Source organism: Liolophura sinensis, chromosome 3 (genome assembly GCF_032854445.1).
Source record: "Liolophura sinensis isolate JHLJ2023 chromosome 3, CUHK_Ljap_v2, whole genome shotgun sequence".
NCBI classification, from domain to species: Eukaryota; Metazoa; Mollusca; class Polyplacophora; order Chitonida; family Chitonidae; genus Liolophura; species Liolophura sinensis.
This window is the reverse complement of record NC_088297.1, coordinates 21101167-21118699: the sequence shown is the minus strand read 5'-3', so window position 1 is coordinate 21118699 and position 17533 is coordinate 21101167. Positions and strand designations below refer to the sequence as shown.

The following is a 17533-nucleotide window of genomic DNA, read 5'->3' as shown; positions in this document are numbered from 1 at the left end:
TCTAAGAATTTAAAGGCAATAACATATACAGGGATAATTCCACTGCGTCTTATATTGTGAACTGAAAATAAGATACCCTTGTCCTCTAGAGAGAACCCTTACAAATGCAATGGTACTCAACGAAACCTGCTGGAAGCAAGTACACACGTCCTTTCATCGATATACTCCTACAGGCATAAATCTCGTCAAATAATAGAAATGGACATGCTCCAGTACATATAAACATACAGTGTAGATGTTCAATGTTCAATTTTTAGTAGATGTAAAAATTCAATGGATGTTTTAAATCACATTTAAAAAAAGCGCCAGATAGATTGAACATATTAGCATATAAAATAGAATCACAGTTTTTATCCAAAACCATAAACATATGTGTACAAGAAAGCTGAAACACGGATTACACTCTCTCCAAGCAAGATTAGTCGTTTTTGTTGAGTTTTGTCTACGGGTCGACGCCATTTTTATTCTACCAAGTACAGTGCATCTTCTAACTAACTCATGAAGCATAGAGTTGAATGGAGTATTCTCTTGTATTATACCACAGATGCCCTTTACAACTGATTTTAACTATTCGGCTTCTGTCCCGTGAATCTCACAACTTAAACAAATTCACAATTAACAAAGGCAATATTACATTTTACGTAATTTACTGGAGATCCAAATGAAGTAGATGCCATGAAATTAAACCTCAAACAACTGACTTCAGGATGTTATACATGTCAGAATTAGGGTCATATAGGCATGTAATGTCACAATCTCGTCACAATTTTGTCAAAATGACTGTGATCTTTGCTTCGTTTTCCAGGAAAACTACATTGTCATACAAAGTATCAAACCTTGAGGGGTGATTCACCAAAAATCATTCAAAGTTTTAAAACAGAAAGTCTAAAACTTTCAAAGTTTTGTACAAGGACTGTCTGTTTGGAGATAGCATAAACCGTGCAAACCTCCACTATTATTACACATACCTAAAATAAACCTTAATAATTAATCAATAATTAAAACAACAACAAAGACACCACTTCTATGTACAAGACAACAGACACACAATAATATCACTCACAATATCAACAAACATCAACAGCAACTTCATTGGAATGGTACATAGTCGGTCTTTGTACCACTTTACACCAGTATTATACCTTTAGCATACACATCACAATAACTGTTACCTGATATGAGATACAAAATGATTATCATTTAGAATACAGGGACCAGACAGCCTGTGAAATGGCACCGGCAAAGAAACATCACCCACCTCCCTCTTCTGATACTGTCACTTCTGATACATCGGCGCCAAATCCAACAGTGTGGGGCAGACCTTATACGAAGAAGCCATGCGACTTATGCTATGTTAGTAGTTTTTTTTTGTCTATCCCACAGACCCCGGGCTCTGCCGGGTTTTCTCCCACCATAATGCTGGCCGCCGTCACATCAGTGAAATATTCTTAAGTTCGACGTAACACACGAATCAGAACAAAAAAAAAATTCTATCCCACAAAACAATTTTGGATTTCTTCACGACGTTGACTTGAAAATTTCCAACCTGAATCTCAGCTGATACAAAAACGTGAATGAAACTATCTCTACTGGGGTTGGTAGACAAATGGTGGCATATTCTGTGGTTACATAATTCAAACTTCAGTTTCTTTCACAAAATGTGCCCATAATGGGACCTAATTTTAACTGTGCCACAGCAACCAGCCTTGTCAGGTGCAATGTAATGTAGCAACTGATTATCAACACATTATCAGCCTCATTTGTTTCTTGAAAAATACAAGAGATTGTAGGAATGGTAAACATTTCCAATAACATCTCCCAACACTACGTACCCCCTCTCTCCTGTCTTGATTTGATTCAGTGCTAAATTCTGCTGGAATAACAAATATAATCAAAGATTGGGATTTCTGTGACATCTGGTTTCTATGACTGTTTACAATCTATCTGATAACTGCACTGGTTTTTCACCAACATTTATGAATATGTATTCTTAAAATAGAAACAGAAAAAACACATTTATTAAATGCAGTCTTCAATGAACGAGTGAGCTGTTTTTTGTTTGAACAAAGACAGACATGAACTAAAACCTTTAATTCTCGTGATTTCATTGTGAGGTAAAACGTTGGGTAAGATGTTCATGAGTCTAAACACATCATTGTTTCTAAGCAAAAAAGACATCATTTACAAAGGTACAGGTTCAAAGACTCACACTTCCCCAGGTGGTAAGATTTCACCTTGTGCTCATAACTACTTATTCTCATTATAGCGCCACACATACGATTCTCTATTTGCATTGTTTTTCTTGGTCAAAATAGGTATGCATTGATTAGTGCTTATACAAGACAGGTGCAGTTTACATAACTACATGCTGAATATTTCATGTCTACTTATACAAAGATTCTAACCATCTCAATGAGACAAGATGTTGTGCCATTTATTCTGCATGTCAGAAGCTAGCCCTCTGACATATGTTATGAAAAGTGCAATTCACAGCACTGCAATACAAAGATTGTTCACTGATAAATATGCAAATTAAGGATTTTCATTATTATGTTGAGAATTACAACTATCTTTTTTCTTTTAAATATTGGACTAAACATATAAAAGTACAGTTTTGAGAATGTACAAGACAACAATAATGAAATTTTTAAAAATTCATAATATAATCTGAACAGTTCAAATTTAAAACTAGCACATTTTACATGATTGTCTATATTTCATATGACAAAAATGTCTTTTGAAAATACAAATTCTTTTAATAGCTGACAAAATTATTAACAACCACAATTAATAAACAATCAAATACTGTGGATTAGCACTACATGACAAATGTGGAAGCTACAGGATTTGTTCTTATGTATTTATAAACTAAGTAAAACTACTGGGACAAGAGAAGTCAGTATAACATGTGCTTGGGCTGATTGAGATGAAAGGTACCTGGTAATACTAATCTGGCTACTGGGGTACAAGTATCTCTGAATTACAAAACCGAACACTGAGGAAAAAACATTGAGCTACATTTTTTTCTTAACCATGTTGCATAATTCACCAAATTTGTAATGTTATATTAAAAAATTTAGAGCCTTTTTGCAGCTCTTAAAAATAAACCGCATGAGTTTGTGTCAATATAATTGCATTACGTATATTGCAAAAGTCGCTTCCACGATCACAGTACACTACTGCTTTACATATATTCAATGTGGATCAAAACAATGTTTTGCTGTCACACAGTTAAAATCAACGTTTTTGTTTTTCAATTCTGCATCACTTAAATATCCTTTCTGTTAAAAGACATACATGAAACCAAAGTATTCGATGTCAGCCTCAAATTTCTGAGGTTTGATGAGTTTCATGAGTTTGATACAGATTTTCAGTCACAGGCCATAAGAAATAGACGATGAAAACAACAAAGTCATACAAGAGTCTAATTTCAGTCCAAATGCTTGAATACAGAGGAACAGCAATGTGTGAAAAACTCTGATGATCAGTTGATGGTAAGTCACCTTATCTTTTCATGAGCATATGTTCCACAATTTGAACTTGGGAAGTCTGGTAAGTAAACCCTTTGCCAGTCAATCTTGTCTTTGAAAAAGTTTTCAGAGGTATTATTAACTGCATTGACTGACAAATCGTATCTCTCTACAATGCACTCACACAGGCCCTACTCTCTGTAATGAAAACAAAAAGTATGGGCTCAAGGGACGCAACTCCTTCAGAATACTAGTATATGGACCAGATGGTATTCTCACAATTCAGAAACTGATCGTCTCCTCTGAGTGAACAGATTTGTAATATAGTCTTCACAATTAAATCCCAATCTGTCCACATCCTTGACATTTTAGTTCAGTTCTAAACATCACATGGAAGGCACCATGTCAAATTTTCATGAGACTTAATTGTCACAAGACGGCAGCTCATTTGAGACAAATCATACATAAGAGTTACTTCCCCTACAATCCCTCAGACTCGGTAATCTAGGCTTTTAATGAATGAAATGTGCTACCTCAGGCTGTCTCTATGTAAGTATCTGTTTCAGTTTGGTGTAACGATTAAACAATTTGAGCATGTTTCTGCCCATAAAATTGCAAGACACTAAAATCCACCAGCACTATTTCCACATGGGCTATCAAGTCTCATGCATGCTTATCTTCCTGTAACAACTTTTTAAAAATAAAATTGTCTATAAATATCTCCACCTTTTATACTTATCCTCACACAAAATTAGGGAAGCTCCTAAATGCACTGTTATTATTGTCTATTATGCACTGACCACAATTCATAACAATGCCACCTAGGGTGACTTCAATTCACAGAAAACTGCCAGTACGACTGAAGCACACAACATTCCATGCTATAACCCACCCCATGCAGTGGCACTGACAGACATAACAACATTGGCACAGTACACTCCATTCACCAACAGACGGTAACATCAGCACTAAGAATAATAACAATAACAGCTAGGCAGGTTTCATACAGTACCATTCCAGAATGTTGTTCTCAACTGTACAAAGCAACTGTAAGTTCTACTGAGATTACATACATAAAACTTTCTGAATGTCACAAAAGAAGGTTTTTTTTTGCTTTAAGAACAATTTCTTCTTACCATCTGAGATGTTTATGCTGACGGATTCCAAGAGACATCAAGATGATGTTGGATACAAGATGGCATGAGGGACTTTCACTTGTAAAGTGAAGGTTGACCTCAAGGTGAAGGTTGACCTCAACCTCGGCATGAAAAACAGGCCCTTCTGATGAGGGCTGCATGTAAGTACTAATACACTATCATGGTTGTGATTTAATTCTACTCTCAACCCTAACATACCAGTCCTTCAACAACTAAGCCCAGTATATGGCAAGTAGGCCTAGAGTCAGGTGCAAGAGATTTACACCATGTACAGGTACATACCTGGATGACGGTCAGGTACAAAATCTTATTACCTGAATGAGAGTTGCACTTTAACACAGTCTATAATTCAGGTATGATGAAGGCTGATCTCACAACTGGCACCTATATACATACCTCGATGTGTAAGTTAGGCAAACAAGTGCATTAGTTCATTAGGGCACTCTGTTTAAACCTGAGAAGGACATAATTGCTAGAGAATGCACAGCTACCTGCGCACTATTCGCCCTGGGGCTTTTGTTTTCTTGATTTTGTCTACTCCAAGCCTCGGAGACATTTAGACTGACTGAAAATTTGGCAAACGAGCAACTTGCCAACTCATTCCATGAATCTTGTACACGCCTTCTTCCACTTGCACTGTGTACACCACATGTCTCTGTTTTCCATCCCATACACTTTGCGGCACTTCCTGACGTCACTGCGCGGCTTCTTGTACTGGCTCAGACTCTTGGGTGAGGAGGAAATGGTGTGAGTTTTGGGAGACTGGGCCTGGTGTTGTTGGAGACGCTCCTGTGGGCTGGGTCGGGAGAACCGGGACAAGGGAGATAACTGAAGACAGAAGTTAAAGTGAAAATGAACATCAAACTGAAAGTCTAATAGCTAGTCTCTGAGCTATATGAGGTTGAAAGTTCAAATCCAGTGCTCACTGGTTTCCCTGCAGTTGTTTTTGATAAAGATTATCAGGTACCTGGCCAGCGGTGTTAGTGCAGTGTTGATGTGGTGCTGGTGCAGTGTTGGTGTGCTGCTGGTGCAGTGTTGATGCAGTGCTGGTGCAGTGTTGATGCGGTGCTGGTGCAGTGTTGATGCGGTGCTGGTACAGTGTTGGTGTGCTGCTGGCATGAGTCATGAGTTAAACTGAAAATTAACATCAAACTGAAAGTCTAATAGCTAGTCTCTGAGCCATATGAGGTTGAAAGTTCAAATCCAGTGCTCAATGGTTTTCCTGCAGCTGTTTTTGATAAAGATTATCAGGTACCTGGCCAGTGGTGTTAGTGCAGTGTTGATGTGGCACTGGTGCAGTGTTGGTGTGCTGCTGGTGCAGTGTTGGTGTGCTTCTGGTGCAGTGTTGATGCGATGCTGGTGCAGTGTTGGTGTGCTGCTGGTGCAGTGTTGGTGTGCTGCTGGTGCAGTGTTGGTGTGCTTCTGGTGCAGTGTTGATGCAATGCTGGTGCAGTGTTGGTGTGCTGCTGGTGCAGTGTTGATGCGGTGCTGGTGCAGTGTTGATGCGGTGCTGGTGTTGTGTTGGTGTGCTGCTGGTGCAGTGTTGATGCGGTTCTGGTGCAGTGTTGGTGTGCTGCTGGTGCAGTGTTGATGCGGTGCTGGTGCAGTGTTGATGCGGTGCTGGCATGAGTCATAGTATGTTGTCCCAAAAGTAATTTCAACCAGTAACTTTTTCACAACAACTCTGCTATTATGTGATTTTGTGGAATTAGATAAGTCACCATACTTTACATGTCTGACCAGGTTTAGTTTAGAGTGAATGTGACACTCGAGAATTTTCGCCTACAAGGTCAGTTTCAGCTGTGGAGGTAACAGTGCATAGAATAAAACCACCCACCTTTGGCAAGTTACTAATGAAACTTTCCCACTTGTGACGTACAGATATGCACACTATGTTGGTGCAAGACAAGCTCTGTCTTCACTGAATGTTAGACATTTGCAAACGACCACATGAATCTTGTCAACCACTCATTGCCACCAAGGCCCACAATCAGTCTTGAACATTGTGTATATCTAATCATGTAACAAAATGATAGTGGTGCCTCACTGATATGCTAAGTCTGACACACCAGATATGACACCCCTTGACCATCCAGTCAGAGTGTCCTAAAGTTCACCAATACTAGCCCATCCTCTTCTGTTGAACTCCAAACGAAGAAGTACCTAGACTGCTAATATTATAGTCACGATCACATCCACAGTGCTACTTACCGCCTGCCCAGGAAAACCCGGCGAATTCTGCCAAGACAATGACCTTTTGACCTCTGACATATTGATTGGAATTGGGTTCGAAGTCGCTTGGCCGAAGAATGCACCTTCTCCAGGAACCGAGGAGGACTGCAACTGACCTTGACTTTGACCTTGATGAAACTGCCAACAATGAAAATGTAAGTAGAGAAATTAAAAAACTTTTCTGAACATTTATCTTTAAATTAGAATTAAATATTCCAACATCATTAATACATTTTTCATTGATAATGAAAACCAGATATAATGTTACAAATCGAAAAAAAGAAAGACTTATTATGGCGGGAGGAAACCGGGCAAAGCCCGGTAGAAACCCAAAACCATCCGCAGGATGCTGCCAGTTTTCACTTATATGGATGCTGTCAAGCTTATGGGTGGAGGAAACTAGTGTAACACCTTGAGTAAACCATTGCCCTTCAACAGATACTTAGCAAAGCTCCAAACTTAAAGCTGCAGCTGAGTAACAGCTAGATTTGAACTCTCTCACTGCATGGTCAAGGGTCTGGTTGTTGCAGTAAGCCAGCAAGCCAGTGCTGGAGAAAACATAAAAATTACATGAAGTTTAGATGAAAGAGTGCGACAACATAGTTGTCAATGTGGTCTTCAATATTTTTTTTTGATTTTTCTCTACGATAAAAAGATATACACTTGAAAATAATTTTTGTATGGTGGGTATTTAGGCCAACCTTTGTTATATACATATATAGTCTTTATGTAATATCTTAATACATGATGATGTAGCACATATTTAATAAATATATTTGCATTAGAATTTAGTCTTTTCAGTTCACAAATGTGTTCAACCTGGATCTTGATCATATTTATATTTTTAATATACCCATAAATATTATCATAATTCACATCTTAGGATATAAACAACAAATTTAAATTCAATAAATTTATTAGACATCCATCACATCCTTATTTAGAACATTATTATGCAATGATGATCAATACCAAACAGTGGTCCCAAATACCCACCATACAAAAATATTTTCAAAGACCCTTTTCTCCTGTTTGACAAAGTCTAAAAAAATATTAAAGATGAAATTTGCAAATTAGTTTTGACCCTCTTTCATCTGATTTTGGCATCATTTTCATGTTTTCTTCTCCATTACACATTATAAGCCACTGGGTCAGTTTTGCAGGTGGAGGCAGTCTGGCAGGCTCCAGAGGAAATTACCGTATGCAAACAGATGTGACAGGTCAGTTAAGAGTAACCTCCCTTGGTTGACTCTTTTCTGACCTTAGGTACAAATGTTCCACTTACTTTGCACATATTGTTTTCGCTGATTACAAGTGCAATTGAAACCAATTACCAGAGATGATGTAACATGAAGTGAGGTCAACCAGTCATGTGATACTGTTTTATGGTGAATGTGTCCAAAGTCCCTGCAAACAACAGTGATTGGTATTGTGCTGTCTGGTGTCATGCTAGACACCACTGTTGAGACAACCCTGTAGAACTCCCTGGTCATTGTTTATTGTGCACTGTTTCTGGATGGTCCTGAATAAATGTTCTATTTCTGAAAAATCCTTTTTTTGTCTCTCTGTGCCTCACAATGATGATGTAACTACCCAAACCTGCAGCCAAGGTAAAAAGGCTAGCCATCTTTCAGGAGTATGTTGCATTAGATGACTCGGGACTTTCATAGCAAAGGACCCTCATGTTGTCAGATACAGATTTCTTTTTCTTAAATGTTAAAAACAAATCATGCTGAACCACTGATGACAGAATTCCTGAACTCACCTTTCTCTGATAGTCATGATCGCTTATGGGTGTTTTCAAAGGCTCGAAACTCGATGTAGGTGAAGATGATGTACTCATGTCTGAGAAAGTTTTTGTGACATTTTCCACATTGACTTCAATTTCCGTGTAGTAGAACTCTTCTTCATGGTCTGACAGATCGGGACTGTCCTCTTTCATCCTGCAATGACAAACACAAACATGAATAAGATTTGGACACACAAAGCTTCAGTTCAAACCCTTCTTTAGATAATGAATTTGTATATTTCCTCCATTCTCACTGTTTGTTGAGTCCAGGTGACATCATGATGCATCATGGCATGACCAAACTAACATAAAAAAATAATGGGGTGACGTCACCTAGCCATGCAGCACAAATACATATTTTAGTGACAATGGAAAGACAAGCCAAAGACATCCGGGCTTGGTTGTTCAAAACTGTTTTAAGACTCAGTACCAAATTTAACTTAGCCTGCAATTTTGAACTTAACCCAAAAATAACTGTGTAACAGTATATTAAATATGATCTAAATCGGCTGCTGTTATACTTTGATTTTGGACAACTGTATTGTCTGCTGAGTTTGGCTAAAATCTAAAATATTAAATATGATTTAATACCAGTATTAGTTAATGCACTTTCCACCAACTAGGCCAGATATCATCAGGCCAACCTCTATGTGACCTAGTCATGCAGGGTCTCATTAAAGTGAGGAATTACACTGTGCTTCAGTCAGGCTTGAATGATTCAGGGGAGACAACTGTTCTACTACTGCTATGTAAGTATCTTACTTTAGCCTGTGGCACTGACGGTACCACACCTTCATCAATCAGCGAAAAAAGCAGGAAACGATTCAGTGGTCATTTTTGAATATGTTAACCCATTAACTTGTATAATTAGATCGCAAAAGACAAGACAAATATATGCCCTGGGCACAAAATGATTTTAGTATAACATATTTGAAGCTATAAGCCAAGAAAGATTCTCAGCCAGTATTACTGACATCATGTACTGTAATTCTTCAACCTTTTCACATATCTGTGTTCATTCAAGCGTATTCTGTGGGCATTATTCTGTGCTGACTGATAAAATTAAACTTTTTGAGAATCCCTGAAACTGTCCTCTCCAAGCAATGTAGTTTTGTCTCCAAAATCAAATCAAAAACTTGCATAAACTGCACTATAGTTGATCTTTCATATGCAAAAAGGTTGAGGAATTATGGTCTCATAACTGACATGGGTGAGATACTACAAAATGCCAAAATTTGCGAATGGAAACAAAATCAAACAGTGGTATGGTAATATTCAAGAATGAGTGAGTACTAGAGGTTTAACCTCGTACTTAACAATCCTAATTTTTGAAGAAAACTGAAACAACTGATCAATTTATACTGTAGGCCTATGTGAAATCCATCCATGACTTCTACCATTAAAGAGCTACTTTGGTGTCAAAACATCTGTGTCTTAAAGCAAGGTGAATTGATAAAGACTGGGATAGTCTGAATTGCTTTCCTAAAGTGTGAAAATATTGCAGCGAATTAAAACTGATATTGACGTTTCGTCGGAGTAAATGGAAACAAAATATTTCTGTCCCTTCCACTTTGCCTGGTGTAGCGTGTCCCACGAACACATGACATCATCAATCGCTGACGTATATCCACAAATGACGCTGCCCTTTCAAACGCGATGGACGTCATCCCAGCATAAATGCCTTACTCAGTGTCGCATCTGCCTGATTCGACGTCATACAGTGAATATTATCACGTCACATCAGGAAAATTTTACGGACACAGTCGAACGTTTTATTTTTCAAGGAATCTTCAGTTATATGAGTTAAATAGTGTCATTCATCAAAATCCTATTGAAACATGGTGTTAGGCTTACTCTGTGAGATTTCTTTCATATCATTGTAATATTTCTACGCAATTCGTATATACTAACCAGAGTGGCACATTAAGTTACATACTAAACCCTGAAATTTCTTTTGATTTTAAAAGGTGCCTAGTGTTCTGTTTGGCAGGCAGGATTATCCTAATGTAAATATGCAGTTTTCAGCATCAGAAGTCATATGTTATGATCTTCATTTCCCTCTGAAAAAGTACTCTTCCACTGAATTTTAAAGGTACATATAGGGTCTCTGTTGCCCAGATGGTTAGCACGTGAGCTGCTGTGAGTTCAAGTCTAGCTCATGTTGGCTTCCCCTCTGGCTGTACGTGTGTAGGTCTGCTGATGGTTGTGGGTTTTCCTCGGGCTCTACCTGATTTCTTCCCACGATAATGCTGGCCGCCATCGTATAAGTGAAATATTCTTGGCATAAAACACCAATGAAATAAATAAATAAATAAATAAATGAGGGCAAATACAGTACTCAGTGAGTCAAATTATCTTAAGATATGGCCATCAAGCAAATTTGCCAGAGGAATAAAACAGTCACAAAATGTTCGCACTTACTCAAGATGATTTCCCCTGACATGTTTCTCCACTGCTGGGCAGGTGCTGAATATCTTACCACATTTAGGGAAAGTGCATTTGAACATTGTCTTCTTTGGTCCCTGCAAGTTAAACAACAAAATTATTTATCTCCTTGTTTTGATCATGGTTTTTAACATGATCAGTTGACTAGTCCTAACAACCATGGGAGTGTTTTGGGGTGTTATGACAGGTCAAAATATCAAAATCATAACGCAAGATTTCTTAGATAGTAGTTCACTCATTTTATTGTTCAGAAGATGTGGCCAGGTTTAAACTCACTTCAACTTGCTTCCTCACTAAGTACGCAATATTTAATGTTTACTAATGTAAACCTTGCATTTACTTGATCTTCTAGACTATATATACTGTGTTTGTGCAGCAGGAATATTGAAAGAGTTGACAGTAAGTGGGCTACACCAGTTCAGACTAAAGTTCTCTCCCAGACATGACAATTTGCCGACATAAGCATAATATTTGTCAAGTCCACGTCATACAGTATGTAATAAACATACAGCCTCAGTGAATGTTCTAGACGGCACATGTATGTGCGCTCACAGCTGCAGGTTGGCTTCTCTTCACTTCATAACAGCTGACTGCAGCAAACTAGGTCACACAGCTGTACTGGGACAGCTATAACAAGATACAGGCATCAGCCAATCAAAAACGGGACCTTGAGAGCTGACCTCTGCTCAAAGGGGTCATGTGTGTTGGCAGTCAGCTGTTTGGTTCATGAAAGCATTTGTCTATGTGGTCCAAGGCTGGGTTACACTAGTCTCTGGTTAAACACACTGGGCTGTAAAGACCTGAAACTATTGTGTCATAGGCTAAATATAACCTTTACCGAGGCAAAAAAACCCATAGCATGGAAGACTTGTCATACGTGACAACACAACTAAAAAAAAAAGCTGGTTTATTTACCGTTACCATTTTAAACACATGCTGCTAATGTTGCATAACTGGTGGAAAATAGATATGTTCGAATTTTACTGCACTGTTACTCGAATAATTATGTAGATATTTAAACTCATTGTTTCTTTGGGTTTAAGAGTTCTTATTGTGGCCAACTGACCCTGACATATGTGGTTAGAGGCTTAAATCCATCTCTGCGGGAATGTCCAGTCAACCTGCCGATGCATGGTTTTGGGTTCCCCTGGACTCCGTTTCCTCCCACCATAAAGCTGGCCATTTAAATATTTAAGTGAAATATTCTTGAGTATGGCATTAAACACCAATCAAGTGATCTCCAAACGCCATTCCCCTCCTGAAAGTGGGTTAAACAAGGCCTTTCATACAATGGTCCAAAACTGTGGAACTCATTAGAAAGGGACTTAAAAGAGTCAAAATCTCCAAAAGCCTTCTGTAAAAAGTTTCATTTGACCATGCTTGAAAAACAAAACGTAAATGCTTTTATAAAAACCCATTTTCAATATATACACAGTTAATATCTTGATTGTAATCTTTCCTTTGCTGACTGTGTTCGTTTTGTATTGCTCTGTATAGCATAATTACTGAATCTATGGCTACTTTTGATACCGATATGTGTGTAAACTTTTCATCTGGTCACTGTTAAAATTTACATGTACTTGTAAATGCGTGTAAGTAAATAAATAAATAAATCCAACTCTCACTGGTTCTGCTGTGGTTTTAAGCCCAATGTACATGGACAACATCTGTTTGTCATAGGAAAATATAATTTCCTAATCCAGGCCACAAAAAATCTTTGAAACATGGACAAGAGATTCTGAATCATTTGAGACCAGGATCTGGAAATCCTATTTTCAGCAACAAATCGTCTGAAGCTGATTTCACAAAGCCCTTTCTGACTTAAGTCAAAATCTAAAAGATGATCTCAAAGCTTTGGTTTTGGAAATTAAAATTTTATAAACCTCATCAATGTTATCTTACGACAAGGGTGTCCAAATTTCAATTTCCAGTACCGAAAACTGAGCATTTAAATTTAAAGAGTTTTCAAATTTTGACATAAGTCAGGAAGGCCTTTGTGGAATCAGCCCTTGGGCTTTAAGTCCACAGGTTTATCAGGTTCCCAGGGAAAGGTAGAGGTTTACAGAAGGCACTTCGTTTTCCTCTACCAATAAACATGACCGCTGTCACCATGATACGTGAAATATAACAAATACTAAAAACCAATCAAAATCATTATTCTAATACATACACCAAAATATGTTAGCATGAATGGGGAAGTGGTATATTTTTAGTCCTGTGAGGTGGCACTAGTGTGATGGAGGATCTGGAGCCATTGTTACATACACACAAAAAAAGATTGCAGCACACCCTTTACAAAGTAACAATATTTTAGTTTCTCCTGTAAAGTTGTTCTGGCTTCATTGTGACGTCATAATGATGATCTGAGAAATGACTGAAATATACATGCATAGCCCTTTAATACATAATAGTATGGCCTACCTTGTCTGGTACAACGTCCGTTGCTTTGTCAAAGTACTGGCGGACATTTTCTTCGAGGTCAATTCCTTCATCCACACAAGGGAAGCTGCCGATGTAAGACGGCGATGGTGCGCTCCCACTGAGGGGCACTGAGAGGGGAGGGGAAGGGTCACTTCTGTCTGAACGACACGTTGAGCTGAGGAAACTGCCGCTTGTGAAACTGCTGGAATACTGGCTATCTGCATATGCTCGTGAGAAGGGCTTAGACTCGCCTAATATTACAGGAATGAAAAATTAGCAACTACAAAATAGTTGACTAAATGTTTTCTAACATGACTGATTAATCTACACCATAAGAATTACATGGACGCATGAAAAATACTGATATGGCTGAATTGTTAAATACATAATTATAAACACAAAATTTATTCAATGATAATTTATAAAAAAAAAAAAAAAAAAAATTAGTTACAGGGCTATTCCCAGACATGGGTATACTGCCACCAGGGAATTGTCTTTACTAGTGGTTTAGAAGCATACTTTTCTATTACAAAAGAAAAAAATGCTGTATTTAATAGGAAACCTCAAGATCTGGCTGAATCAGAGTCAAAGCATCACAACACAAGGATCAGAAAGTGAAAATGAAAGTAAGTTACCTCCCTTGCAAGACACTAATGGCTGCTATTTCTAATGTTGTCAAATTCATTCAATAAGCTTACCTCTGAGATGGTCAGATGGACTCTGTGGAAAGACAGGGGACACTGGACTGACTGAGAGACTGGTCAGCACCATGGCCGCCATGTGGTCATCCATCATCTCTGTATCATCCTGAGTACTCTCCCCTGTGCTACTGCTGGTTGAGTGACGCGCACGGCTAACAAAAAAACAAAAAAAATCATAACAAAAATTACTTGTTTTCTGGGATCTGCTTAACATGGGAAACATAGGATTCATTGTGCATAATGTTTTTTTGATTTATATTTACATATGTATATACGTGTATGGTTTAAAATTGAACAAAGTAGGTCCATATCACTTTTGTTCAGGATGAATGCAATAACAAGTCAGCTTTTCTTTATTCTTTTTGAATGATATAGTCTTTGGCTCAACAGTCTTAATGACATAAAGAAGAAGAGGAGGGAGAAAAAAAAACAAGAACTAAGACAAAGACAAACATTTTGTCACACTCTTTTGACACTGCTGGCTTTGTCATTAACCAGTAACAACCTCAAAAGATGTGATGGAAAATGACATTGAAACATAAAGAAATCCTCAACTGAGCCTAACAAAATACAGCTGTTTTATTTTAACAGTAAATGTATATAGATCTAAATCATGCAGATTCATGCTTATAATAGCAAATGACAGGAAATGTACTGGAAGAAAAAAAGACTTTCCATAAAATACAATTAGAACGAATCCCATGGTGAAGCTTATCCCGCATAACTAGCTCTGATATTAACTTATTGTGACCAAAATAGAATACATGTTATGTACAAAGAGTACCAAGTTTACATGCCTCTTGATGCCTGTAATGCAGAAAGCTTGATTATCAGGATCATGGTGTTTTTGTATTCTCACATATGTATTCTCAACATGGACAACATCTTTGCCAGAATAACTTCTTACTTAATTATACTCTAAATTACATAAGACTTTTGTCCTTCATGATTTTGCAAAACTATGAATGATTTGCTGAAATTTGTTACATACATGTACATATTGTAGCAACATATAACCAACTGACACACTTATTTTTCTTTTATTATTTACATACTGATTAACAATTAACAACACATCCCCCAAAATAGGTTTTATTTAATTATTTTCCAAATTACATTAGATTTTTGGCCTTTATGATTATGAAAAACTGTGGTTAATGTGATAAAATTTGCTACATACATGTACATCATCTAACAGTTTATAATCATTTGACACAATTATGCTTCTTTTATTGTGTACACACTAATTAATAATTAACAACATCCCCACCATAATAACTTTTGTTTAATTATTTTCTAAATTACATTAGATTTTTCACAATTACGAAAAACTGTGATTCACATGATGACATTAGTTACAAACATATACATACAGCAGCAAAGTACGATCATTTGACTCACTATTTTTGTTAATATTTACATACTAATTAAGAATTAACAACATTTGCAACTACATAACTTCTTTAATTATTTTCTAAATTTCATTACATTACTATAGACTTTAATATTATAAAAAAAGATGTGAGTAATTATATACATAAGTAATTAATAGTCGAGCTGTTTTACTAATTAATCTGACCCATTTACCTGTGGTTTAACACAGCACTGTTGATAAACAAAACGATCACGCATTACCTAATACATATACAGTACCTAGGCTAACTAGCCTGTTTAATACTGCCTTTACCCCTTTACTTTGTTCTGTTCTAAAATTAGAGCTGACTGCACCCTGCAACAAGTCTTGCTCCACGATGGTGACATTTCTACACAACGCTGGGGCTATGGAAGGGGGCCAACAGCTACAGTGGCCCAGCTAAGCTTAACCTAGATGTTTTTTTTTATTGATCCATATTTTTTTCTCTTTCCACTAGTTAATATTTTCGTCTCGTCTGTACATGGCCTGCGTAATAAGTCAGCTTTCTGTTTCTCCATGCCGGCATTAAGCTGAGTCGTGAAATGGCAGTTTTCCCCCGGCATACAAAGACACTGTGCATTTAGATACGCTGTATCTGTGTTAGAGCTATACTGAAAAAATAGGTCACCTTCCTCGAAACTGGGTCAGCGATTCTTCCAGCGGGTTTACTTAACAGCTGAGCCGACAAAACGTCAAATTAAAAGAACACAAAGAATTCTTAAATAACGCCGCTAACTAGTAGATTACCTCTAAATTACCGCCTTCTTTCAACTCCACTGATAAGTAAGAGAAACACAACTGTAAACGTGGACGTGAAGAGAACAAAAGAATGAATGGGCTGAATGAAAAATGCCGGCAAATGAAACCTACCTCACTTTGCAGGGAACGTCTATTACATGAGAGACAGCTCTCCTTTTCGGCTCGGAATGGAGATCTGCTAATTTAGAATAGTCAGTGTCTTGATCCAAACAGTCTTGCAGATTTTTCGGCTTTCCATGAGGCGAATTTCGTCGATTTTTCTCGGTACTTTTACCTCTTCTCCGTTCGGTAACTTGAGGCTGACATGAACTTCGTCTCTGTCAATTTCATGAGATGCGACTTCGCCTGAAATCTCCCGGCCATTCAGAGTTAGATAGACTTTTTGGCCTGGTTTTAACATCAATTGGCTCACTTGTTGAAATCCCGGCCCGATTATTTCACTGCCTCGAAAGTGTCCCGAATTTCCGTTGTCAAACAACACTGTATAGACTTGGTCATTGTCAGGCAGGTTTTCACTCGATCGCTGTGCTTGGATGACCCCGGGATGAAAACGGCCATCTTGGCAAGGAGCACAGATTCTCGTTCCTAGAATTGACCGCTTTGCCAGTCGCCGATTTCCAAACATTTTGACTTACTTTACCATCAGATATACTCCTCAGTGATGTCTTTCTTATGCTGGGAAACCCTTTTCTGAAACAGATCGCTGCTTAGTTGAAGCCGGTATCTCAAATCTTCTGTCAAAAATTTGCCGGTAAAATGCGCCGGTTTGTTTTGGTACAAGTGGGCGGAGCTTAGGCCAAAATATCAACAAAACCAGATGATGCAAGTTCATGCATTTCATTGGACCACTGTGATCACGCCTCTTCGCGGTGATTGGTCTATATTGGAACCGGGTCAATGAGATAAAGAAGGTCAATTCTGGTTCAAGCGAAGTAACTGGCATATACTTGCGTTTTTTGTCTATAATGCAATTGAAATAGCGGCATTCTGCCCTAGTCTAAATTATAGACCTCTTAAAATTGGACAAAGAGGAGAAAATCTGAGGTAAACGTTGATTTCAACCAACTGTCATCATATGTCAATCAACACGACGCATGCCCTGGTCACGTTCAGTTGTTGTTATCGGGACTGACTTCATTTCGCAC

At 37.8% G+C, this 17533-nt stretch overlaps 1 protein-coding gene across 1 annotated transcript; it reads right to left on the bottom strand.

Annotated features, from left to right (window-relative positions):
* Positions 1-263: 263 nt before the first annotated feature.
* LOC135463709 (zinc finger protein 704-like) lies at positions 264-16636 on the bottom strand. The gene is made up of 7 exons (XM_064741111.1): positions 16500-16636; positions 14213-14367; positions 13515-13765; positions 11070-11170; positions 8625-8802; positions 6839-6997; positions 264-5455 (listed from the first exon to the last, which is right to left on the bottom strand). The coding sequence occupies exons 2-7, from the start codon at positions 14307-14309 to the stop codon at positions 5225-5227; spliced, it is 1017 nt and encodes a 338-aa protein (XP_064597181.1). The 5' UTR covers positions 14310-14367; positions 16500-16636; the 3' UTR covers positions 264-5224.
* Positions 16637-17533: the final 897 nt, after the last annotated feature.

Coding starts and splice junctions, on each gene's coding strand:
- LOC135463709 (XM_064741111.1), bottom strand. CDS start 14,309: ATGATGGATGACCACATGGCGGCCATGGTGCTGACCAGTCTCTCAGTC. Junction 6,998..8,624: donor ATCATGACTATCAGAGAAAG/GTGAGTTCAGGA, acceptor CATTGTTGGCAG/TTTCATCAAGGTCAAAGTCA. Junction 5,456..6,838: donor CGGGTTTTCCTGGGCAGGCG/GTAAGTAGCACT, acceptor TTCTGTCTTCAG/TTATCTCCCTTGTCCCGGTT.